This window comes from Lissotriton helveticus, chromosome 11 (assembly GCF_964261635.1).
Source record: "Lissotriton helveticus chromosome 11, aLisHel1.1, whole genome shotgun sequence".
Taxonomy (NCBI): Eukaryota; Metazoa; Chordata; class Amphibia; order Caudata; family Salamandridae; genus Lissotriton; species Lissotriton helveticus.
The window spans coordinates 1,028,438,006-1,028,463,782 of NC_136072.1; the positions used below are offsets into that span (position 1 = coordinate 1,028,438,006).

The following is a 25,777-nucleotide window of genomic DNA, read 5'->3' on the forward strand; positions in this document are numbered from 1 at the left end:
AGGGGGGGAGCCCTCACTGACTTCCACGCCCGGGCCAGGTCTCGCTTAGCCACGACCAGCCCCAAGGGCAACAGGTGGCGCTTATAAACGTTACCCCCAATCCCTTCCATGACATGTAGTAGGCCCAGCCGGTGGGTACGAGGGAGGTCCCAGCCCAGAACCTCATCCAGGCAACTCCACACACCCCTCCAGAATCCAGTCAGCCGGCCACACGACCACACCGTGTGCAACAAGGAGCCAGGCACCGCTCCACAGCGCAGGCATTCCGGAGATGCAATCAATCCAGCCTTCCACAGCCGTTCACGCGTATAATAGGCGCGGTGCAAGTATTTAAATTGAATTAGCCGCAGCCGGACTGCAATAGCGGTTCCGCGTGGGGATTCCAGTGCCTCCCTCCAGTCGTCCTCATCAAGGGGGCCCACGTCTACTTCCCACGTCTCCCGAAGGGAGTGTAGGGTGGAGGAGCAATGGATCACAAGTGTCTGGTAAATCTTAGAGACCTTCTTTTCCCCCAGGTCCCCCATAAACACCTTAGCCTCGATAGGGCTGAACTCCGGCAAGGAGTCGAGGCCCGCGATGCTCGGGGCGAGGGCATGTCGCAGCTGGAGGTAGCGGAAGAACTGGGACTGAGGCATTTGGAACTCCGCGCGGAGCTCCTCGAAGGACTTGAGGGTGGCGCCGGACATGACCTGGCCCAGTTGTGTAACCCCAATGGCCTCCCAGCCCTCAAATCCGGTCAGGGCCGCCAATTCCGGGAGTAGACCATTATGCCAAAGCGGCGTCTCAGTCGTCAATCTGCCCCACCATCCCATACGGCGTAGCGACTGTCTCCACACCGCAAAGACCACCCTGGTGACAGATGGCAACCCACGGCGCAGACGGGCCGAATAAAGGATGGTGTGGAGCGTGCGATCACCCATAAGCAATCGTTCCAAGGCATAGGCCGGATCACCTCTATCACAATACCACCATTCATTAAGGACCAGTAATTGCGAAGCTTGGTAGTAGGAGAGGAGGTCCGAGGTGGCCAAGCCACCACAGTATGTGGATAGAAAGCACGTCTTCAACGCCACTCTGGCCGCACCGCCAGCCCACAAGAAGCGGCCCAATACCGAATTAACCTGGCGGAACCACTCCAGGCCGATGGGATGAGGGAAATTCTGGAGTTGGTATAGGAGCCGCGGCAGCTCCACCATCTTAAAGATGGCCGATCTTCCGAAAATAGTGAGCGGCATTCTAGACCAGGTCTTAACATCAGCCTGGACCCGCTCCCACACCGGCAAGACTCCACGCGCCCAGGCCACAGCCCGCGACTCTGAGAGAAAGACGCCCAGATATTTCAGGCCGTCCGTTGCCACTCGCAACTCTGCCGCCCAGGGGTCGGCAACCACTCCGCCACCTAGCACCCACAGGGTTGATTTATTCAAGTTAAGACGGAGACCCGAGACCTCGCCAAACACCCGCATAATCTCCAGAACCCGGGGACCCGACTGCCGCAGATCAGTAAGGAAGAGGAGGACGTCATCAGCATACAGTGCAATCCTATCCACCAGGTCCCCATTCCAGACAAAGCCACGCACCTGGGCATCTGTTCGCATCCGCGACGCCAGGGGTTCCATGGCGAGGGCGAACAGGTACGGGGACAGGGGGCAACCCTGCCGAGTACCACGACCTATATGGAAGCGCCCAGAGGTAGCTCCGGCCACGCGGACCGAGGCCGTTACGTTGGTGTAGAGAAGACGAACGTACGACAAGAAGACCGGCCCTAGGTTGAGACGAGCCAACAGCGTGAACAGATACACCCAACTCACCGAATCAAAGGCACGGTCCATGTCCGCCAGAAAGAGTGCCGCCTGCTCATCTCTAGCACCCATGGCATCCACCGCCGCCTGTGCTCGTCGGATATTATGCCGGGTGGCCCTGTGAGGCATGAATCCGGCCTGGTCAGGGTGGACCAGGTCAGCAATGTGGGGCAAGAGGCGGTTCGCCAAGGCCTTTGCCAAAATCTTGGCCTCGATGTTAAGGAGGGAAATCGGCCTGTATGAGTCGTGTCTGTCCGGCATCCTGCCCGGCTTCAAGAAGACCACGATTTCCGCATGCCGCCAGTCTGGTGGCAGCTCTCCCCGAACCCGCGCCGCCTCCAGGGCACGGCGATAGTGGGGTCCCAGCTGAACGTGAAATTTTTTATAGAATTCGCTTGGATAGCCGCTCGGGCGCCTTACCAGTATTCAACTGCCCAAGGGCGTCCCCCAGTTCCTCAGCCGTAAGCGGGGCATCCAGGGCGGTCCTGATCTCATCAGGGACGGCCTGCGGTAGTAGGTCGTCAAGATAAGCAGATATCTCGTCTGTCCCCAAATGATCGCTCGGAGCGTATTGCGCCTCGTAATAGCGGGCAAAGCTAGCCGCCAGCAAATCCGGATCGGTCATGATCGACCCGTCACCCGCCGCGAGACCCGGCAACGCCAGGGGCTGGAAGGTCGCCTGGCACAATCTATGCAGCATGGTACAGGACTTGTCGCCCCACTGATACACCCTGCTGCGCGTGGCGAGCCACGCCTGCCGGGCTTCCTCATAAAGGACGGAGGCGTACAACTGTTGGGCCTGCAGGAGCTGCCGCACAACGCCTTCATCGCTCCCAAGCCGACCACGCTGCTCTAGCTCCTCCACGCGGGCCACTGCCGCCACAATAGCCTCCCGACGTCGTCGCCGAGAAGCCACGCACCAAGCTATATCAATGCCCCTAATCGTGGGTTTCAGCGCCTCCCACACCACCACTGCGTCCACACCCCCCACTAGATTCTCGCGCCACAAATGATCAATTGCCTCACGCAGGTGACGCACATACTCAGGCTGCTGCAGCTGCCAAGATGACATCCGCCATCGAAACGGCTGTCTTTTGGAGGGGAGGGTCACGGTAACCAGGACCGGGGAGTGATCGGACAGGCCCCTAGGGAGTATCGCTGCATCGCTGACTCGACTCAAACAGGCACCCGGCACAAACAGATAGTCTAGTCTCGAAAAGGACCCATGCACCGCCGACACATACGTAAATTCACGCACCGTGGGATGAAGGTGTCGCCACACATCAACCCAGCCCAGGCCACTCACAGTCGCACAGAGTTTGGTTAGAGCAACAGCAGGGGGGGGATCCGATGCAACAGGCCCCCGCCTCAAGCGATCCAAGCCCACGTCCATGACCTCGTTCCAATCACCCCCCACCACAGTCAGCACCTCCGGAATCTCATCCCACAGCGCGAACAGCCGCTCAGACAAGGCCCACTGCAGAGGGGGGGGGGGGGGCATACACACTGCCAAACACCACTTGTTCAGCACCTAACAGACCCTTGATGAAGATATAACGGCCCTGGGGGTCAACCCATTGCCTCTCATGGACATATGCCACTCTGCGGTGCACCAGAATAGCCACACCCCGCGAGCCCCTCGTAAAGCCTGCATGGTACACTTGCTGAAATCCGAACCTCTGGAGGCTGAGGGCCTTGGTACCCAGCATGTGGGTCTCCTGGAGCATCAGGACATCCACCAACTCTCTTTTCCCCCAGCGCAGTACAGCCCCACGCTTGATTTTATCCAGAATTCCCCGCACATTCCATGTCACAACGCGCAGGGTCTTTTGAGGAGACACAGTCGTATTATTAGCCATTACCAACACAGTGTCCAGCATCCAGCCCTTCGTCCCACCCTGGCGCAACCCACAAGGCAACAGAATCAAAAGCTATACACACGTGCGGTTTTGACCAAGTTTTTGATTAATTCCTAATTCTTCTACGGTGCCGGTAGGATGCCCGGTTTCAAGAGTTGCGACGGGTGCGACCGCCTGATGTCGGTCACCGACCACCATCGACTCTGCCTCCGGTGTCTGGGCGCGGACCACGACGTGGAGTCCTGCGTCGACTGCCGGGCCTTGACAAGTAAAGCTAGACGGGAGCGGTCCCGCAAGCTGCTCGAGCTCCGAGTGTCGGCCCCGCGTCGAGAGCGGTCCCGGTCCGGTCGGAGGTCGAGGGAGCGGTCGAGGGAGCGATCGCGGAGCCGCCATGAGCGCTCCGGGAGTCGCCGCCATTCCTCCGGTTCGTCAGGTAAGCGTCACAAGAAGTCGGGGCATCGTCATCGTACCCCCGACTCTCCCCGACGCCCGCGTGATGCGGCCGGGGGTTCGGGTGGCCCCACCCCCGCGGCCCCGCGTGGGTCGCCGTCGGCCCCATACCCGTCGGTCCCTGGGGAAGGCGCGACGAGATTGAGGAGTTCCTCATGGCTATGAGAGCGATATCTCCTCCGGCGGGGCCTACGGCGCCTGCGGGCCCGTCGGTCCCGTCTGGGGGCCCGAGCGGTTCGGGTGCTCCTGCCTCGACGCCGCCGACGGCTCCGGCCTCGGCGCCGCTGGGTCCCTCAGGTTCGTCGCCGGCTGGTCTACCGGCCTCTCCGGCGCCGATTCCATTGGGCCAACCCGTGGTGCCGCCTCCGCGCGACGCCGTGGCTCCGCCGTCGGTTCCAAGCGGCGTCGGGTCCCCGGCGCCGGCGCGGCGCCACCCCCATTCCCTCTCCGACTCCTGACGCGGAGTCGGACCGGCATCGTCCGACGCCGAGTCCGGCGCCGTTGGGGCCCATTGGCTCCGAGGAGCCAGTCTATATCGTCGACCCAGACTACGGCGATGAGGACGAGTATGGAGAGGGTTGGGAGGGGTCTGAAGACCCTTTATCCCGTGCCTGCCAGTATGACGTGGACTGGGTAGGTGACTTGGGTGATGCCAGTGGTCTGGACGAGTCGCCCAACCCTGGGTTTGTCTCGCCTTCCCCTCTGGCGTCAGAGGCGGGGGCTGCCTATTCGGTGGTCCTGATGAGGGCTGCCAAGGCCTTGCGCCTTGAGCTCCCCGTCGCTAAGGTCAAACCTAACATTCTGACCGAAGTGTTTAAACCGCAGTCATGCCCTCAGGAGCCTCTGCTGCCGTTTAATGAGGCCCTGACGGATGTCCTTTTGGGCACCTGGTCCAGGCCCGCTTCCGGTGTGCCGGTTGACCGAAACGTTGCCAGGCGTCACCGTCCGTGTTCGGACGATCCTGCCTTCCTCTCCACCCATCCCTCCCCGGAGAGTCTGGTGATCCAGGCCTCCACTTCACAGTCCGCATTCCCATCGGCCCCGCCCGATCGGGAGTCAAAGCGGTATGACCAATTTGGCAAAAAGGTCTTTTCCTCTTTGAGCGCTGGGCTGCGGTCTTGTAATACCGCGTGCCTTTTGGGCCGCTACACCCACTCCCTGTGGGATACGGTCGCGGAGTGTTTGCCGCAATGCCCGCAGGAGGTGCGGGACAAACTCAACCAGGCTTTGGTTGAAGGCCGGGACGCGGCGAGGTACTCGATCAGGTGTGGTCTCGACACGACCGACTCGCTGGGACGGGCTATGTCCACGACGGTGGCGATTCGTCGCCATGCGTGGCTGAGATCTGCCAACTTCTCGCCGGACGTCCAGAATGCCCTCATGGACATGCCATTTGATGGCAGTCGCCTTTTCGGTGACAAGGCGGACAACGCGCTGGAGCGCTTCAAGGACTCCAGGGTCACGGCCAAGTCCTTGGGTCTTTCGACCCAGCGCCAGCAGACGGGTTCGTTTCGCCCCTTTCGTGGCCAAGGAAGGGGCGGTCCCACGCGTGCTGCCAGCCACGCGCCGCAGAACGCTCCCCAGCGCGGTGGCGGCCGTGGATTCCGCCGTGGTGGCGGTAGAGGGCAGCGGCGAGGTCAGTCTACACCTCCCCCCGCTGCAGCCTCCAAATCTTCCTAGTCCGAGCTTTCGGGCTCACGTGACGCCAGTGGGTGGCAGGGTTCGCCATCACCACTCCCGCTGGCGCGCGATTACATCGGACAGGTGGGTGCTGCAGCTCGTCCGAAGGGGCTACTCCCTCCCCTTCGAGTCCACTCCTCCAGCCATGCCACCGCAGAACCACCGTGTGTCGGGGGACCACTTGACACTTCTGCAGGAGGAAGTTACGGCCCTCTTGGCCAAGGGGGCCATCGAGCGCGTTCCTGGGCCAGAAGTAGGGTGTGGTTGCTACTCCCACTACTTTCTGGTGCCCAAGAAGGACAAAGGAGGCCTCCGTCCTATCTTGGACCTCAGGGATGTCAACGGCTTCCTCCGGAAGGAGAAGTTCAAGATGTTGACTTTGGCTCAGGTCTTGGCTGCTCTAGACCCACAAGACTGGATGGTAGCGTTGGACTTGCAGGATGCGTATTTTCACATCCCCGTCCTGCCGGCCCACCGGCGTTACCTGCGGTTCACGGTAGGCCAGGAGCACTTTCAGTTTATCGTGCTCCCATTCGGCCTTACCAGCGCCCCACGGGTGTTCACGAAAGTGATGGCGGTGGTCGCAGCTCATCTGCGCCGGTTAGGGGTTTCAGTCTTCCCCTACCTCGACGACTGGTTGTTGAAAGCGGGCTCGCCCCAAACAGTCGTCCACCACCTTCAGATGACGGCAGACCTCCTGCACGAGCTGGGGTTTTCCATCAATGTGCCGAAATCACACCTGTGTCCCTCTCAAAAGCTCCTTTTCATCGGAGCGGTTCTCGACTCGGCGCAGTTTCGGGTTTATCCTCCGGAACGGCGGGTTCGGGATATTCAGGCTCTGATTCCCATCTTTCAGCCGTTATCCCGGGTTTCGGTCAGGTTGACGCTAAGGCTTCTGGGGCTGATGGCCTCCTGCATCCTACTGGTGTATCACGCCAGGTGGCGGATGCGGGCTCTGCAGTGGGACCTGAAGTTTCAGTGGGCCCAGCATCAGGGCAACCTATCCGACCATGTCCTGATCTCGGAGGGCACTGCGAGACAGTTGCAGTGGTGGCTTACGGACCGCGATTGGGTCAGAGGCAGATCCCTCTCCCTTCCCCAACCGGAGCACGTGGTTGTGACGGACGCGTCCCTCCAGGGCTGGGGTGGCCACTTGGGAGAGGCGGAGATCAGAGGCATCTGGTCTCCGGCGGAGTCCCGGCTCCATATCAACATGTTGGAGCTGCGGGCGATTCGCCTAGCACTGAAGGCATTCCTCCCCTTTGTCAACGGGAGTGTAGTGCAGGTGTTCACGGACAACACCACCGCCATGTGGTACTGCAACAAATAAGGCGGAGTGGGGTCGTGGACCCTTTGCCAGGAGGCTCTGCGCCTCTGGCAATGGCTGGAACGTCAGGGTGTGACTCTGACGGTTCAACACCTGGCAGGTTCTCTGAACGCCAGGGCGGACGAACTCAGCCGTCGGTGCTCGGTGGATCACGAATGGCGTCTGAACTCGGACGTGGCGAACGGCCTCTTTCAGCAATGGGGAGAGCCGTGGTTAGATCTATTCGCCACAGAAGAGAACGCGCAATGTCATCAGTTCTGCGCGTTGGAGTTTCCAAGACGGCACTCGCTCGGCGACGCCTTTCGGCGCGAGTGGAGCTGCGGTCTGTTGTACGCCTTTCCGCCTATACCACTTCTACCCAGAGTGCTGAAGAAGATCAGGCGCGACCGGGCCCAAGTTATCCTTGTGGCTCCGGACTGGGCTCGAAGATACTGGTATCCCGAGCTACTCAGCATGTCGGTCGGTCCCTCGATCCGCCTGCCCCTTCAGGAGGACCTTCTGTCGCAGCAGCAGGGGACGGTCCTCCACCCGAACCTGTCCAGCCTCCACCTCCATGCGTGGAGATTGAGCGGCGACAGTTGAGGCCATTTGACTTGCCTCCTGAAGTCTGTGATGTGATTCTGGCAGCCAGGCGTCCCTCCACCAAGTCGGTATACGCCTGCCGGTGGAACAGATTTGTGGCATGGTGCACAGCAAAGGCTGTGGATCCCCTTTCTGCCCCTCTTTCCGAGGTTCTCCTCTTCCTTCTTTCTCTTGCCCAGCAGGGCTCTGCTCTGGGCACTATCAAGGGCTACCTTTCTGCCCTTTCCGCCTTCTTAAGGCTACCTGATCAGCCATCCTTATTCAAGTCCCCTATTGTACTGAGATTCTTGAAAGGCATCACACACATGTATCCTCCTGTTCCGTTCGTGATGCCTCAGTGGGACTTGAACCTCGTTCTGACATTCTTGATGTGCGCTCCCTTTGAGCCGCTTCATTCCTGTCCTCTCAGTCTTCTCACTCTAAAGAAGGCCTTCCTGGTTGCCATCACCTCTGCCAGGAGAGTGAGTGAGCTCCAGGCTCTTTCTGTTAAACCTCCTTTCTTGTCCGTCCATCCTGACAAGGTGGTTCTTAGGACTAGGCCTTCTTTCCTGCCCAAAGTAGTTTCTGCTTTTCTCATCGGGCAGTCCATCACCTTACCCTCCTTCTTCCCGCCTCCGCATCCTTCAAAGGATGAAGAGCGGCTCCATCGTCTGGACCCAAAACGTGCGCTTTCATTTTATATGGATCGCACACGCCAGTTCCGGGTGGATGACCAACTGTTTGTTGGCTACGTGGGTGAGAAGAAGGGAAGGGCGGTACAGAAACGGACCATCTCTCGGTGGGTCGTCCTGTGCATCAAAGCATGCTACTCTTTGGCTCGGAAGGAGCCTCCTGTTGGGCTGAGGGCCCATTCCACTCGGGCCACGGCGGCTACTACTGCCCTGGGCCGGGGAGTCCCTTTGCAGGACATTTGCCAGGCGGCTACGTGGGCCTCGCTGCACACCTTTGCGAGGCACTACTGCCTGGACAGTCAAGTCCGGAGGGATGGCTTCTTTGGCCGTTCGGTCCTCCAGGACTTTCTGGTGTAGGTTTGTATTGGTTCGCAGACCCACCACCGGGGTTGGTATTGCTGGGGTATCTACTCTAAGGTAAGGAATCTAATACTAACCTGTTTCTTTCAGATGAACAAGTTACTTACCTTCGGTAACGATATATCTGTAAGAAACAGTAGTTAGTATTAGATTCCTTACCGCCCCACCCATCCTCCCCGTTCTGCGAACTGATACCTAGGGTTAAGGACATCCCTTTCAGGGCCCTAGTTTCAAATGGCACCAGTGTTAGTTCTCACATGGCTCTGCGTGTTCTGGCGCGGAAAAGCTGTGTGCAAAGAACTGACGTCAGCGCGCGGAGGCGGCGTCTATATACTCCAGCGACGTCATCACTGCGCACGACGCCGACGACGGACGCGGAGCCGCAGGGGACGCCTGCAGACGACGCCTACCGACGCGCAGGGGTACTGCTACGCAAAAGTTTCCGGATCCAGACTGACGCCTGGGGATATTCTAAGGTAAGGAATCTAATACTAACTACTGTTTCTTACAGATATATCGTTACCGAAGGTAAGTAACTTGTTCATTACGATCATGGCTCCTGTTCTGAAGTCTTAACTAATTTAACATAATGTAGAATATTCATTCATGTAGAAAATTAGTGCTTGCCAAATTGTATTACGTGTTCTGGAAGTTAAGAACTTGGGTGTAAATTTGAAACATTTAGACTCATTATCAATTTTGCCCTGACACTGAAACACAGGCACCTGCTTGGTATGGATATAGACAAAACATATTGGTCTTCTCTCCCATTGGATAGTCACAGTGTTAGTAATTTAGACGATTGAGCGGAGTGGAGTGAATTCTTGGCTGTAAACCAGTAATGGTCCATATAATGTACAAACCAGCAAATCAAAACTTGATAATTAATACGTAATGTTATTCAATTTGAATAATATTTGCATGTAAAAATATATCTTAATGCCCTTGTCTTGGAATATGTTTGTCTCTCCAGTCTATTTCTGCACAGGATGAAAAACTCTCAAAAACAATGTTTCTGCCACTTGCTGAGAGAATGGTAGAAAAGATGGTGAAGGATGACAAGATAGAAGCAGAGGCTGAAGTAAGTTCTAAAGAGTAGTAGTATTTTATTTAGGCATCACATGCTTAGTATAATTGTCAATAGAAAGAGTTTAATATACAGTATATTGTCCAAATTTCCATCCTGGAGTATTTGAAACCAGGATTAGACACTGCGTTCAAAACCTCTTCAGTGAATTTTAATGGGATGATTCACGTTTCATTGGTGTGTTTCATTATAATTGATTGCGACTAATAGAGATGTTCTCACTGCACATATTTCTGTGCATTTGTAGCACACTTGTTGGTCAAATTTAAACAGAATGCAGTCTGTTTTGGAAGCAATATACTTCATCTTAGTTTCTGCCACCCACGCTGTCTAAGCCAACTGTAGTATATGACAGTTTGTTTATTGGATATTGGATATTTCATTTCCTTAATTTGAGGAGATCATTTTGGGGTGCTTCTTGTGGCAGTGAAGGAGTACATGGGTGGTACTGCCATACAAACATTTCTTTATGATCTGTTAAGGTTAAATCGGGAAACAATTGTGGGATTTACCTGTAAAAAGTCTAATGATGCAGATTAGTTTGGTCCCATTAACTGGCAAAAATGTTTCTATTCAGTTTGTTTAAACTTTTACCACAGTTATGAAACAAGAAAATGGTTATCGATTCTGCCATTGATTAACTGTTTACGTCCTTAAGCTCCGTTGTAGTGTTATTAGGTTTAGGAGTTTACCAAATGTATCTGTCTTGAGGAAAGACTTTATGCTTAGTTTGTGAACCATGGGTATATCCTAATTTCATTGATTAGGCTCTCCCGTTTCATTCTGTATCCACTGAATACCTGATAAATTCTGCATGTGCCATTGTAGTATATGGATGGAGAGAAACGCGGAAAGCTAATATCTGTGGAATAATCTAGTTTTCCAACTCCACTCCTTCCCTTACTGTACTTGGTCACCCCGCTCCTTTCTCTACTCGTGTCGTCCCCTAATTTCTCCACTCTGTCACCCCCCCTCCCTTCCTCCACTCATCGCCCCCCCCCCCCCCCCCCCCCCCCCACTCACCCTGTGCTTTTCATCCTTTCTGGTACTCATCACATAACCTCTTGGGCTCACTGTCCAGTGTCCCACAGCTTTCTTCAGCATAAAGTGACTATTTTCTCTTCTGAGCAATAGATAGCATATCGTTTTTTTACTCAATCTTATGAGGTTTTTTGTTTGTTTAAGGTTGAACTTTACTATATGATTCTGGAGCGTTTAGGAAAATACCAGGAAGCTTTGAATGTTATTAGAGGCACACTTGGAGGTAAGGCATTTTTATTGTAATGTTTGACCTTCTTCTCTGTTTACATGCTAAAAGAAACATATGTCTGTGGAGAAAGACCGCTGGCTGTCATTGAGATTCTGGCTTCCATATTGGTCAATGAACCTTTCAACATAGACTCATTGTTAGAATCTGCTCATGGCTTCTGGATGAGCAGACATCGAAAACGCCTATGGTAGAACTACTATTTCTCTACTTTGTTCAATATGTCCCCACATTAACAACTTGGTCCATGCAAAGGACTATTAACTGCATCTCATTTGTTCAGCAGCTGAAGTGTCAATTCCGCATTAGAATGTTTACGATATTCCAAAATACAACAGGGTCTGTCTAAAACGCTAAAGCAGAAGGATGGGCACAAAAAGGTCTGTCAGTGTTAAAGGCATGTGGGCTGCTGAATTCATATCTGTGCATAGATTGCCGCCTAGTGTTGGGTCCGGATGATTGCACATTGTTGTCCTGGAAGAGTCTTCGAAGTATCACGAGATAGGTGGCTCCTCCCTCGGACTACAGTGCGCATGGGCCTCCTCTCCCTCCTCAGATTGTTTTTCTCCGCCATTGGGTTCGGATGTACTTTCCTCTCTCCAAGTTCGGAATCAAGAAAAACTTTTCAAAAGGCCTTCGGATCCGTCGGTATTGTTCAGCGCTCGGTGCCGATACACCTTTTTCTACCTCGGTTGCACTCCAGTCGTCGAATCGGGCCATGAGGCCTTCTCGACACCACGTGGACCGTCCGTCGATGGAACGAAGTCCATTCAAGTACTGCCCTCAGTTCAACTCGAAGTTCCCGCACACAGACAAGCATCCAGTGTGCAACAAATGCCTATCTCCAGATCTCAATGAAGATAGTTGCCTAGCCTGTGCCCAGTTTCGATCCAAAAAGACTATTCGGAATCGACGAGCGGCGAGGCAAGAAATGCGACGGGCGGCGCCAGAGCCCGAGAACATCTTCGGGGACGAAGAAGACCTAGCGAGCTCCTAAGACTCAGATCGAGACGACGGACAATACTCGGAGCCTGACTCCCAATATTACCCCGAAGAGGGAGAACTGATCGTCGATCTCGAGGACTATGATCAGGACATCGTAGCAGTTGAAGACGACTCCGATGACGGCAAGGGGCGAACCGTTAATACACCGCCCCATATAGACACTACACCTCTATCAGAGACTCAGGTCAAGGCATCGCCAGCAGGCCTTAGCCGAGACCAACAACCTTGTTCTACAGCCCCGCCATCACGCCCGGCTAAGAACATATCCAAAGAGCCCTCTGAGACACGTCACACGACATCGGTTCCATCGAAACCGAAACTTGTCGACACTACTGTCTTCGGACCGAATTAAGTCGACCCGAAGGTATCGAAGCCAAAGTGCGTCGACCCGAAGGCCGCAGTACCACTGCAACCTTCAAAACCGAAGACCGTCGAGTCGACATCCAAGACGAGAGCAGTCGAGTCGAGCTCCAAGTCGAAGGCCGTCGAGTCCACCTCGAAGCCAAAACACGTCGAATCGACCCCCAAAAAGCACGTCGAATCGAGCAAATCAGCCTCGGGTATCGACAAGGGGAAGAAACCAGTCGACGACAGAACAAGGCCTACGCCCAAAACTACCGTCGGACCGAAACCAAAACCAAAGGTAGACAAGAAAAAAACAGTCGAGCTGAAGCCCATCGACACGAAAAAGGGCGTCGGCCTGAAACAGCAGGCTCCAAAACAACATAAAGACACTGTCGAACCGACAAACCTGCTTGGTCCGAAAAAAGTGGTGAAGCCAGCAAAAGACGTTCAACAAACAAAACCTGTTGAAAAACAACCAAAGGTGATACAACCACCAAAAGCGGTCGAGGCACCAAAAACCATCGACCCAAAGAAACAAAAACCAAAAGTTGTAACACCAAAACCAAGGACTGTGGAAGAGGAGCTTCTTCACCCAGATCCCTCCACGGACAACCAGTCAAAAATCTACATTGATCCAAACACTGGTAAAGTGACTGTCTACATTAAAAAGAAAAGGCCTCTACCAACTGAAGACCTTCCCAGGATCCCCCTGAAGAAGAGAGACTGTGCTACCCTCCTATACTCTTTGAACCAATCATCCTGCTATGCCTACCACTCCTTATACCCCAACCTCACCAACACGCTCTGACTACAACCCTGATGAAGATCAGGACGCAGATGTAGGGTTTGGTTATCCACAAAACCCACATACAGAGTCAGACACAGCCATAGGGTGGAGGAGGGGAACCAGACAATGAAGGGATTCTGCCGATTACAGACCCTGCAGTATACCCTACTAAACCATCACCCACAGAGGATACAGTTGCATTTAATTCTCTGTTAGATAGAGCAGCAACCTACCACAATGTAGAGATGCACTCTGATGCGGTCGAGGAAGACTTCCTCTTTGATACACTCACAACATCTGAAAGACACATTAGAACACTCCCAATGCTAAAAGGGGTGTTAAAACACGCAAGTGACATTTTTAAGGACTCTGCTAGAGCCCGGGTCATAAACCCTAGAATTGAAAAGAAATACAGAGCTGCACCTATAGATCCTACATACATCAAAGGACAGCTACCCCTAGATTCCTTAGTGGTATCAAACGCACGTAAGCATGCAAACTCAGACTACTGGTGAATCTGCACCTCCAAACAAGGAATCCATAATATTTGAGGCATCAGGCAAAAGAGTGGCGGCTCAAGCAGCAAACTCCTTGTGGAGAAGTGTGGCTCACCGGTTAGAGGAGGCAGAGCCGGACGCAGAGGTCAGACCCGGGACCAGGGTTCAATTCCCGACGCGGCAGGGTCCTGAGCTATAAATGTCTACGGACTCGACAATTCTCGCCTCGGTGCCTACTCGAAGCATGGGTTCACACTCTGCAACTCTGGGCAATAGCTTGCTTAATCTCCACTACGGCCCCACCGCGATGGGATGCCTGGCTTTCACCTTCGGGATGCCCAGTAGGGGTTATCTCGCAGAGGAAAGCCAGGACGGGTTCCCAAAGCAAGCACCTTGAGACCTTACGGTGAAAGGCGCTATATAAGAACGTATGATTTACGATTTATAGCCAATACACAGGCCCTGCTAGCCAGATATGATAGGGCGCACTACGACACTTTGGAAGAAATTATCCAACACTTACCTGATCCCTACAAACAACAAGCAGATGAACTTAAACAAGAGGGAAAGCTCATCACCAATGCATCCATTAAGTGTGCACTAGACGCGGCAGACACAGCTGCCAGATCCATCAATACCAGCGTGCTCATAAGGCGACACGCATGGCTTCGTATATCAGGCTTTAATAATGAAGTACAATCTACAATTCTTAATCCGCCAATCAACCCAGACTTTTTATTTGGTCCAGCAGTTGATTCAATTCTGGACAAAATGAAAAAGGATGCACAAACTGCAAAATCAATGGGAGCACTTCATTCCCAACAACACCGGGGCTCCTTTCGTCGCTCCAACTATAGGGGAGGAGCGCGAGGAACATCACAGCAATCCTCCAAATACAAGAGTAACACACAAACAGCATATAACAAACACCGGCAGGGGTGGTTATAGAGGAAACAATACCAAGGGCAGAGGTCGTGGAGGCAATGCAAACAGATCCTCCACTAACACAAAGCAGTGACTTCTTGACACTCCCCCCAGACCATATAACACCAGTCGGGGGAAGAATACAACAATTTCAACAAGTCTGGTTAAATATCACCACAGACAAGTGGGTCAAGCACATTATCCAACATGGCTATTGCCTAGAGCTCACCTCAACTCCACCCAACATACCACCCATGCACCGTCCTATGTCACAAGAACATATAACGTTACTTCAACAAGAGGTCATCAGTATGCTGCAAAAGGGGGCCATAGAACCAGTCCCACTGCAACACCAGGGAACAGGAGTATACTCACAATACTTCCTAATTCCAAAGAAGGACGGGTCTCTCAAACCAATATTGGACCTCAGGCCCCTCAACCTTTACATACTCTCAGAGCATTTTCACATGCTCACTCTCCAACAAGTCTTACCATTGCTTCGCCAGGGAGACTTCCTAGCAACTTAAGACCTCAAAGACGCATATTTTCATATACCAATACACCCTGCGCACAGAAAGTATTTGAGGTTCACCATTCAAGGGCAACACTACCAATTCAAGGTCCTGCCATTTGGGGTGACAACAGCTCCAAGAGTGTTCACCAAATATCTAGCTACAGTAGCAGCACATCTCAGAAGGCAACACATACATGTGTCCCCTTATCTGGACGACTGTCTAATACACGCGCCAACAGCCCAGCAATGTGCCACCAACATGTCAAAGACCATACACCTACTGCACAGTTTAGGATTCGCACTAAACTACCCAAAGTCACACCTACAACCCTCCCACGTCCAACAGTACACTGTCAGCAAAAGCATAACCCAACACAGCACGAGTCCAGGGAATGCAAACACTGATACAAAAGTTCAGACCCCAACACTTACTACCAGCTTGAGTGTTTATGCAGCTAATAGGCATGATGGCCTCGTGCATATTCATAGTCCCTCACGCCAGACTACACATGCGCCCGCTACAAGAATGCCTAGCAAGGCAGTGGAACCAGGCTCACGGGCAATTAAAAGACCTATTGTTGGTGACCAGTCGGGCATACAACTCTCTGCATTGGTGGAATCCACAAAACCTTTGCAAAGGTCGACTGTTCTAGGAGCCTGTCCCACAAATAGTGTTAACAGCGGACACATCCCTATTAGGATGGGGAGCCCATGTCCTACACTACACAGTGCAGGGACTCTGGACTGTACAGCAAAAGAAAATGCATATCAACCTCCTAGAGTTGATGGCCATCTTTCTAGCCCTAAAAGCTTTCGCAACACACTTACGCAACAAAGCTGTGTTGATCCGGATGGACAACATGACAGCTATGTATTACATTCAAAAACAGGGAGGGACACACTCGCCACAGCTGTCGCACCTAGCTCAAGCGATGTGGAAATGGGCCATTCAGAGAAACATTTTTCTCATGGCAGAACATCTCCCAGGCAAGGACAACCAAGTGGCCGACCTCCTAAGCAAGTTCTTAAACCAAATTACTTGTGAAAACACTATTGTTTATTCAGATAGTGTAAATACGTTTTTCACTGTATTTTTTCATTTTTAGGGTGTATATACATATAAATAATTAATACACATCTTAACAGTGCCCACTGTACAGGAAGGGAGGGGTGCAGTGATGGGGAGGTGTGGGTAGGTTCAAGTGACAATCCAATTGTAAATTGCTTCCAACAATTGAAAATGGCTTCCCAAGGGAGCCTAGCCAGAATTAATCAAAAATCATACATAACATTAGTATGGCATCATGAATAACAGGTGTACAAAATCACACTCCGATCAAGTGCTGCTGCTGATGGGCGTCGACGTTTCGACCCTTATTGTAGGGATACTACCCCTTACATGGCGGGTCTTCTTCAGGACGGTGAGAGGGGGTTTAGCGGGGTGGGCAGTTCCTAAAGGAGAAGGTATTGTAGGGATACTACCCCTTACATGGCGGGTCTTCTTCAGGACGGTGAGAGGGGGTTTAGCGGGGTGGGCAGTTCCTAAAGGAGAAGGTATTTACAAGGGATTACTTAGTGATCACTAAATGAGGACTATTTACACAGAGGTACATAAGATTACAACATACATTGGTAGATCCAATGGGACCATAGGATGAAGTCACAGGCTAATTTCTGTCCGTACAGGATGATGCACACATGGAGCTAGTGCAAATATTCTCACAACTGGGGTTTATTCAAAAGTACGACATATGACTGGGAAGAGTCTCAGGTGACATAACTAATTAGAGTTGCAAGGGTCACGACATTATAGTAGGGGGCCTCAAAACATCAAGCTATTAATATATATACACACAGAAATCATGGGTTTACCTTGTGTTCAGATCACTACCCGGTCTGTCATTAGACGAATTACTTGATAAGGTAATTCCTGGAGAAATGAATAAACAATTGCAATAGCTAGAGTCGGATATTTTGGAAAATACCGCAGGGGATGGGAGAGGGGGGGGGGGGGATTGAGAAACTGAAAGCACCTTATCCGTGCATTTACCTGTAAAAGAGAATATCTACAGTTGCTAGATTCTTTGAGCGGGCTGATTTCTAGGATTTATCCTATGACCGGGGCTCCTCATGGGTAGACGATCTAGAGAGGAGTGGGATATATTTAGATATAAATCTAATCACTTCGATGTTAACAATTACCGGAAACGGAATTAAAACCATTACCTGTATATTTAGCGGACCGATCATTACACGGGTACTAGTCCATTCCTGACTCGGTCGCTGTAAAGAAAGGGAGGAGCTTGTCAGACCACGTCGGGTAAAAACCATTCGGTTAGTGGGCTCGATGGAATAACACGGAGGCATCTCTTACCTAAAGGAGCGGGTCAGGCTACTTCGTTCCCGGCATCCTGCAACTCCCATAGCATTTGGAAGAGTGGCATACGAGTTGGGCAGAGATTGCGATAAGAATGCTTCCGCACCACGTGACCGCGAAGGCAATAGAAGAAAGCCTACGCTGGTTGTCGTGGTTACTGGGATGCGTTAATACGGCGTTCAAGTTTTATTTAGAATTAAATTACGTTACCAGTAACCCTAGTTTTACCGTACTTACATTTATCACCTTAAGAGTGAGATGGGAGATAATTATGGTACTCATGTGGGTATTTCAGCTGGACTAATGTAATTACGGCGTTATGGCCGGAACATCAGGTCTGCCGACTAGGTAATTTATATCGCAGGGTAAAAGATGGAGTGCAGCATTTCCAGATTCCTGCGTTATATCAAGGACATATTTATGAAACACAATATATAACTTCAGCATTGGGGATGAATTAAAACCACGTAATTGCCAACACAGGGTATTAAAGTGGTCAAGATTAAAATGGACAACATACCCATATTTCAACAGATAAAACCGTTATGAACAGTACAGCCAAATGGATTTGCAATCATTATAGATTCGTCTCCAGAACCACGTAACTACCTCACAGGGTGTTATAGTGGTCCCCATATTGCTACATACAGGGCTCTTACATCGAGAGCTGAGATCTCACTCGGAATATCAATGACTTCAGTGGAATGTAAACCTGTTGCTAAATAGTGGCCATCTGTACGAAACTGCTATCTGTCTTGTTCAAACCTTCGTTGATAGAATTGAAATGTGTTATCCATTTCATTTCTCGTACATTCAGTAATGCGCAAATGTTACCACCTCTTGGTCCGAGATTGACCCTCTCTAGGACAATCCATTTGAGGTCTTCAGGCTTGTGTCTTAATGTTTTAAAATGCTCCACCAGGGGGGCACCAATAGTTTCGCATCTAATACGGCTGCAATGTTGTAAAATTCTAGATTTAACTTTGTTGTGTTTGCCCAATATATATCAACTGACAGGGGCAAACAATGCAGTAGATGACATTCATGGTGTTACAGTTCGTGTAATATTTAAGAGCAATTTTCTCTTCTTTGTGCACAAACTCCTTGATTTATAAGGTGTAATCGCAAGCTTTACAGTTACCACATCGGTGGTGCCCTACAATAGGTTGTAAATTCCACATAGATGTAAGTGTTGGTGGTGTAGGTGTCTCCAAGAGGGAGCAAACCACATGCTCTCGGATGTTTTTAGCTTTTTTAAAAGAATGCATGGGCGGGTTTTTAACGGTATTCACGCGTCCCGGTAACCACGACAACCAGCGTAGGCTTTCTTCTATTGCCTTCGCGGTCACGTGGTGCGGAAGCATTCTTATCGCAATCTCTGCCCAACTCGTATGCCACTCTTCCAAATGCTATGGGAGTTGCAGGATGCCGGGAACGAAGTAGCCTGACCCGCTCCTTTAGGTAAGAGATGCCTCCGTGTTATTCCATCGAGCCCCTAACAGAATGGTTTTTACCCGACGCGGTCTGACAAGCTCCTCCCTTTCTTTACAGCGACCGAGTCAGGAATGGACTAGTACCCGTGTAATGATCGGTCCGCTAAATATACAGGTAATGGTTTTAATTCCGTTTCCGGTAATTGTTAACATCGACGTGATTAGATTTATATCTAAATATATCCCACTCCTCTCTAGATCGTCTACCCATGAGGAGCCCCGGTCATAGGATAAATCCTAGAAATCAACCCGCTCAAAGAATCTAGCAACTGTAGATATTTTCTTTTACAGGTAAATGCACGAATAAGGTGCTTTCAGTTTATCGACCCCCCCCATCCCCCGCGGTATTTTCCAAAATATCCGACTCTAGCTATTGCAATTGTTTATTCATTTCTCCAGGAATGACCTTGTCAATCAAGTAATTTGTCTAATGACAGACCGGGTAATGATCTGAACACAAGGTAATCCCATGATTTCTGTGTGTATATATATATATATATATATATATATATATATATATATATATATATATATTAATAGCTTGATGTTTTGAGGCCCCCTACTATAATGTCGTGACCCTTGCAACTCTAATTAGTTATGTCACCTGAGGCTCTTCCCAGTCATATGTCGTACTTTTGAATAAACCCCAGTTGTGAGAATATTTGCACTAGCTCCATGTGTGCATCATCCTGTACGGACAGAAATTAGCCTGTGACTTCATCCTATGGTCCCATTGGATCGACCAATGTATGTTGTAATCTTATGTACCTCTGTGTAAATAGTCCTCATTTAGTGATCACTAAGTAATCCCTTGTAAATACCTTCTCCTTTAGGAACTGCCCACCCCGCTAAACCCCCTCTCACCGTCCTGAAGAAGACCCGCCATGTAAGGGGTAGTATCCCTACAATAAGGGTCGAAACGTCGACGCCCATCAGCAGCAGCACTTGATCGGAGTGTGATTTTGTACACCTGTTATTCATGATGCAATACTAATGTTATGTATGATTTTTGATTAATTCTGGCTAGGCTCCCTTGGGAAGCCATTTTCAATTGTTGGAAGCAATTTACAATTGGATTGTCACTTGAACCTACCCACACCTCCCCATCACTGCGCCCCTCCCTTCCTGTACAGTGGGCACTGTCAAGATGTGTATTAATTATTTATATGTATATACACCCTAAAAATGAAAAAATACAGTGAAAAACGTATTTACACTATCTGAATAAACAATAGTGTTTTCACAAGTAATTTGGTTTAAGAATTTTCCTGAATCTAAATTAATTCTATTAGGTCTGGGACCACTCTTTTCATAACACATAATTACCCAGGTCCCTTGACTACTGGGTTGACCCTCTTACTGTAATCGACCTCCTAAGCAGGCACAGCCAACAGATGCACGAATGGGAAATTCACCCCAAAGTGCTCCAACCATTCTTCCGGAAGTGGGGACACCCGGAAATAGATCTGTTTGCCACAAGCGAAAACGCAAAATGCCAGTACTTTGCCGCCAGGTTCCCACATCCGCAGTCGCAAGGCAATGCGATATGGATGAACTGGTCAGGCAAATTTGCGTACGCTTTTCCCCCAGCTCCACTAATACCGCTGGTGGCACGCAAAATGCGCCAACATTCGCTGACGCTAATCCTAGTTGCTCCCACGTGGGCGAGGCAACCATGGTACACAACGTTCCTAGAACTATCAGTGGTGCCTCATCAAAGACTGCGACTAACACCCAGTCTTCTAACGCAGAACCATTGTGAAATCCAACACCCAGATCCCCAACAGCTGAACCTGGCGATCTGGCTCCTGAAATCCTAGAATTTGGATACCTCAACTTGCCTCCAGACTGCATGAATATTATCAAAGAGGCAAGAAAACCCACTACCAGAGCATGCTATGCAGCAAAGTGGAAACGTTTCGTCATTTACTGTAATAACAATGACATTAACCCTCTTGATGCTTCCACTCAAAACATCATTTGCTACCTATTGCACCTCCAACGCTGCAATTTAGCTTTTTCTTCCATCAGAATACACCTAGCTGCGTTAGCAGCATATCTGTAGAACAGGCAACACCTTTCACTATTCAGGGTGCCGGCAATTAAAGCATTTATGGAAGGACTCAAACGCATAATTCCTCCAAGACACCCACCTTCACCAGTCTGGAATCTAAACGTTGTCTTAACCAGACTAATGGGACCACCATTTGAGCCACTGCACTCATGCGAACTACAGTTTCTTACTTGGAAGGTGGCTTTCCCTATTGCCATTACTTCGCTTCGAAGAGTTAGTGAGCTGCAAGCCCTAACTATTCAAGAGCCATTCATTCAAGTACATGCAAATAGAGTAGTTCTTAGAACAAACCCTAAGTTCATGCCAAAGGTGGTATCCCATTTCCATATAAATCAGACTGTAGACCTGCCGGTGTTCTTTCAGAATCCACAAACAGTAGCTGAAAGGATCTTGCATACCCTTGATGTCAAAAGAGCTCTGCTATATTACATAGACAGAACTAAAACATTTCGGAAAACAAAACAATTGTTTGTTGCCTTCTCACCCCAACACAAGGGTAACCCTATTTCAAAGTCAGGTATAGCCAGATGGATAGTTAAGTGCATCCTAATATGTTATTTGAAGGCAAAACGCACCTTAACAGTCCCCCCTAGAGCGCATTCCACACGCAAGCTAGGGGCAACCCTATTCCTAGGACACCCCCGCGCCGCACGGCCACCAGCTGTCGCGTGTGCCCTGCCGCTGCTCTCAGCCTCGCTGAGCCTTCCTAGCTTCTGGCCACGCCCCCCGCCGTCGCTCGTATTCTCCCGCATTCACTTTGCTGTTAATTGTATTGTAATTGTATTTTATTTTATTTCCTATCTCTGTACCTTTGATTGTGTTTGCTGTCCCCCCCGTGCAGTCTCCCCTGCGCCCGCCCCGCTCCACGCTTCCCGCCGCCGGGAGTGTGGACACCCCCCCCCTTTCCTTCGGTGCTCTCCCCGCTCCCGCCTCCCAGCTGCTCCTCCCTCCCTGCACTTGGCCATAAATGGCGAGCGTGCGGCACAGGTGAGTGTGACCTATTCCTAGGACACCCCCGCACGGCCACGAGCTGTCGCGTGTGCCCCCCCCGCTGCTCTCAGCCTCGCTGAGCCTTCCTAGCTTCTGGCCACGCCCCCCGCCGTCGCTCGTATTCTCCCGCATTCACTTTGCTGTTAATTGTATTGTAATTGTATTTTATTTTATTTCCTATCTCTGTACCTTTGATTGTGTTTTCTGTCCCCCCCTGTGCAGTCTCCCCTGCGCCTGCCCCGCTCCCCGCTTCCCACCGCCGGGAGTGAGGACACGCCCCCTTTCCTTCGGTGCCCTCCCCGCTCCGCCTCCCAGCTGCTCCTCCCTCCCTGCACTACGCCATAAATGGCGACCGTGCGCACGCGCAGCGTTGACCCGCAGCGGGCACGCCAAAGGTAAGCCCGTCTGCGCCCGTCCGCGCCTGGACCGCGCCCGGACCGCGCCCAGCGCCAGGACCGCTGGCTCCCGCCGACACCAGCCCACCCGCCGGACCTATAACGCCACCGAACTCTACGCACTCAACGCCGGCCGAATCCCGGGCTGCTATCGAGCCACCCCGAGACGCACCCACAGACCCTTCAGCTGCCACTCCTGCAAGTTCACCTGCATCCGGACCGGCACTACACCAGCACCGACCAAGCCGAGCACCAGCAGCAACCACCTCCAGTGCATCCTGCTCAACGCCCGCTCCATCCACAGACACGCCGTCGAGCTCTGGAACCTGCTCGACACCACAGCCCCAGACGTCGCCTTCCTCACGGAAACCTGGATGAACGCCTCCTCAGCGCCCGACATCGCCATCGCCATCCCAGACGGCTACAAGATCATCCGGAGGAACCGCGTAAACCAGACAGGAGGAGGCATCGCCATCATCCACAGGGACTCCATCCGCATCACGACCAACACCGACGACACCCTCGCATCCGCCGAACACCTGCACTTCCAGATTCACATCAACCCCAAGACCACCCTCAGAGGCACCCTCATCTACAGACCCCCGGGACCACGCACACAATTCAGCGAAGACATCGCCGACTTCATCAGCCCGCACGCCCTCCTCTCCGCTGACTACATCCTCCTCGGGGACCTCAACTTCCACCTCGAGAACAACAACAACCGCAACACCACCACCCTGCTGGACAACCTCGCCAACCTCGGACTCAAGCAACTGGTGACCACCCCCACCCACTACGCCGGCCACACGCTTGACCCTGTCTTCTCCTCCAGCAGGGACATCTCCTTCAGCCACGCCACCGGACTCCACTGGACGGACCACAGCTGCGTCCACTTCAGCTTCAGAAGGACGACGATCCACCACCACCAGCAACAGGTTGCACGCAGAAGCTGGAACAAGATCACAGCCGACCAGCTCGCGACTTCCCTGAGCATGAACCCTCCCACCAGCGCAACGAACCCAAGCCAGGCGGCCACCAACCTCGCGAAGTGGATCAGCAACTGGGCAGACGACCTCGCCCCTCTGAAGATCCTGCCTAGCAGACCCGGCAGCAAGAAAGCCCCATGGTTCACAGACTAACTCAAGAGCTCCAAGAAGAACTGCCGAGCCTTCGAGAAAGCCTGGCGCAGAAACCCAACACCGAGCAACATGACTGACCTCAAACTCGCCACCCGAAAACACCACCAACTGATCCACGCCACCAAGAAAACTGCATTCAAGGAACGACTGCACAACAACGCCCACAACAGCAAGGAACTCTTCAACATCGTCAAAGAGCTCTCCAACCCCATCGCCGGAAACATCACCCCTTCACAAGACCTCTGCAACTCACTCGCCTCCTACTTCCACAACAAGATCACGGACATACACAACAGCTTCAGCACTCAACCGAGGCACACCACGACTGAACCACCGCCCTCCACCACCACCCTCCGCGCCTGTACCCCGATCAGCACCGAAGACACCGTCCGCACGATGAACTCCATCCACTCCGGATCTCCGACCGACCCCTGCCCCCACCATGTCTTCAACAAGGCCGACGCTGTCATCGCACCCCACCTGCGGGACATCATCAACACCTCCTTCGACACCGCTACCTTCCCGGAGAGCTGGAAACACGCTGAACTCAGCGCTCTACTACAGAAGCCATCTGCCGACCCCACCGACCTCAAGAACTACCGCCCCATCTGGCTGCTCCCGTATCCTGCAAAAGTCATCGAGAAGACCGTCAACAAGCAGCTGGCCGCCTTCCTCGAGTCGAACGGATCCCTCGACCTCTCGCAGTCTGGCTTCCGGGCCAACCACAGCACCGAGACCGCCCTGATCGCAGCCACCGATGACATCCGAACCCTGCTCGACAACGGAGAAACAGCGGCCCTCATCCTCCTAGACCTCTCCGCGGCCTTCGACACTGTCTGCCCCCGTACCCTAGTGCAGCGCCTCAGCAACGTCGGAATCCAGGAGAAGGCACTGGAATGGATCATCTCGTTCCTCGCCGGAAGGACACAGAGTCCGCCTCCCCCCGTTCAGATCAGAAGCCACCAAAGTCATCTGCGGCGTTCCTCAAGGCTCCTCGCTCAGCCCAACCCTCTTCAACGTCTACATGAGCCCCCTCGCAGCCATCGCACGCTAACACAACCTCAACATCATCTCCTACGCCGATGACACCCAGCTGATCCTCTCCCTCACCAACGACCCCGCCACCGCCAGAGCCAACCTACACGAAGGGATGACCGACGTAGCCAAGTGGATGACGAACAGCCGCCTGAAACTAAACTCTGACAAGACGGAAGTCCTCATCCTGGGATCTTCACCCTCCGCCTGGGACGACTCCTGGTGCCCCCCCGCCCTGGGCAGCGCACCCAAACCAACCGACCACGCACGGAACCTGGGCTTCATCCTGGACTCATCCCTCTCCATGACCAGACAAGTCAACGCCGTCTCCTAGTCGTGCTTCAACATCCTGCGCATGCTACGTAAGTTCTTCCGGTGGATCCCCACCGAGACCAGGAAGACGGTCACCCAGGCCCTCGTCACCAGCCGTCTGGACTACGGCAACTCCCTCTACGCCGGTACCACCGCCAAACTCCAGAAGAGACTCCAGCGGATTCAGAACGTCTCAGCTCGACTCATCCTGGACATCCCCCGTCGCAGCCACATCTCCGGACACCTGAGAGATCTGCACTGGCTCCCGGTCAACAAGAGAATCACCTTCCGTCTCCTCACCCACGCACACAAAACCCTGCACAACCAAGGCCCAGGATACCTCAACAGCCACCTCAACTTCTATGCCCCCACACGCCAGCTTCGATCGACCAGCCACGCCCTCGCCGCCGTCCCCCGCATCCGAAGAGCCACCACAGGAGGAAGGTCCTTCTACCTGGCCGCCAAGACTTGGAACTCCCTCCCGACCCACCTCCGCCTGACCCAGGACCACCTTGCCTTAAAGAAGCAGCTCAAGACCTGGCTCTTCGAGCAGTAGCGGACCCCCCCTCCGCTAGCGCCTTGAGACCCTCCGGGTGAGTAGTGTGCTATATAAATGCTTTGATTGATTGATTGATTGATTGATTGATTGATTGAACCATGGCTTTCCTGGGAAATATTCCTTTACACGAAATTTGTAGAGCAGCCACATGGTCAACCACACATACATTTACAAAACACTATTGTGTAGATGTACATTCAAAACAGCAAGCTGCTGTAGGACAGGCTGTTCTCAAAACTCTTTTCC

The 25,777-nt window shown here is 52.3% G+C and overlaps 1 protein-coding gene across 1 annotated transcript in view; it reads left to right on the forward strand.

Annotated features, from left to right (window-relative positions):
• NAA25 (N-alpha-acetyltransferase 25, NatB auxiliary subunit) overlaps positions 1 to 25,777 on the forward strand; it is a 988,861-nt gene that overhangs the window by 199,161 nt on the left and 763,923 nt on the right. Inside the window, exons 6-7 of the mRNA XM_078667429.1 lie at positions 9,705 to 9,812; positions 11,004 to 11,082. Of these exons, the coding sequence (XP_078523555.1) occupies positions 9,705 to 9,812; positions 11,004 to 11,082 (187 nt within the window). The remainder of the gene's footprint in view (positions 1 to 9,704; positions 9,813 to 11,003; positions 11,083 to 25,777) is intronic.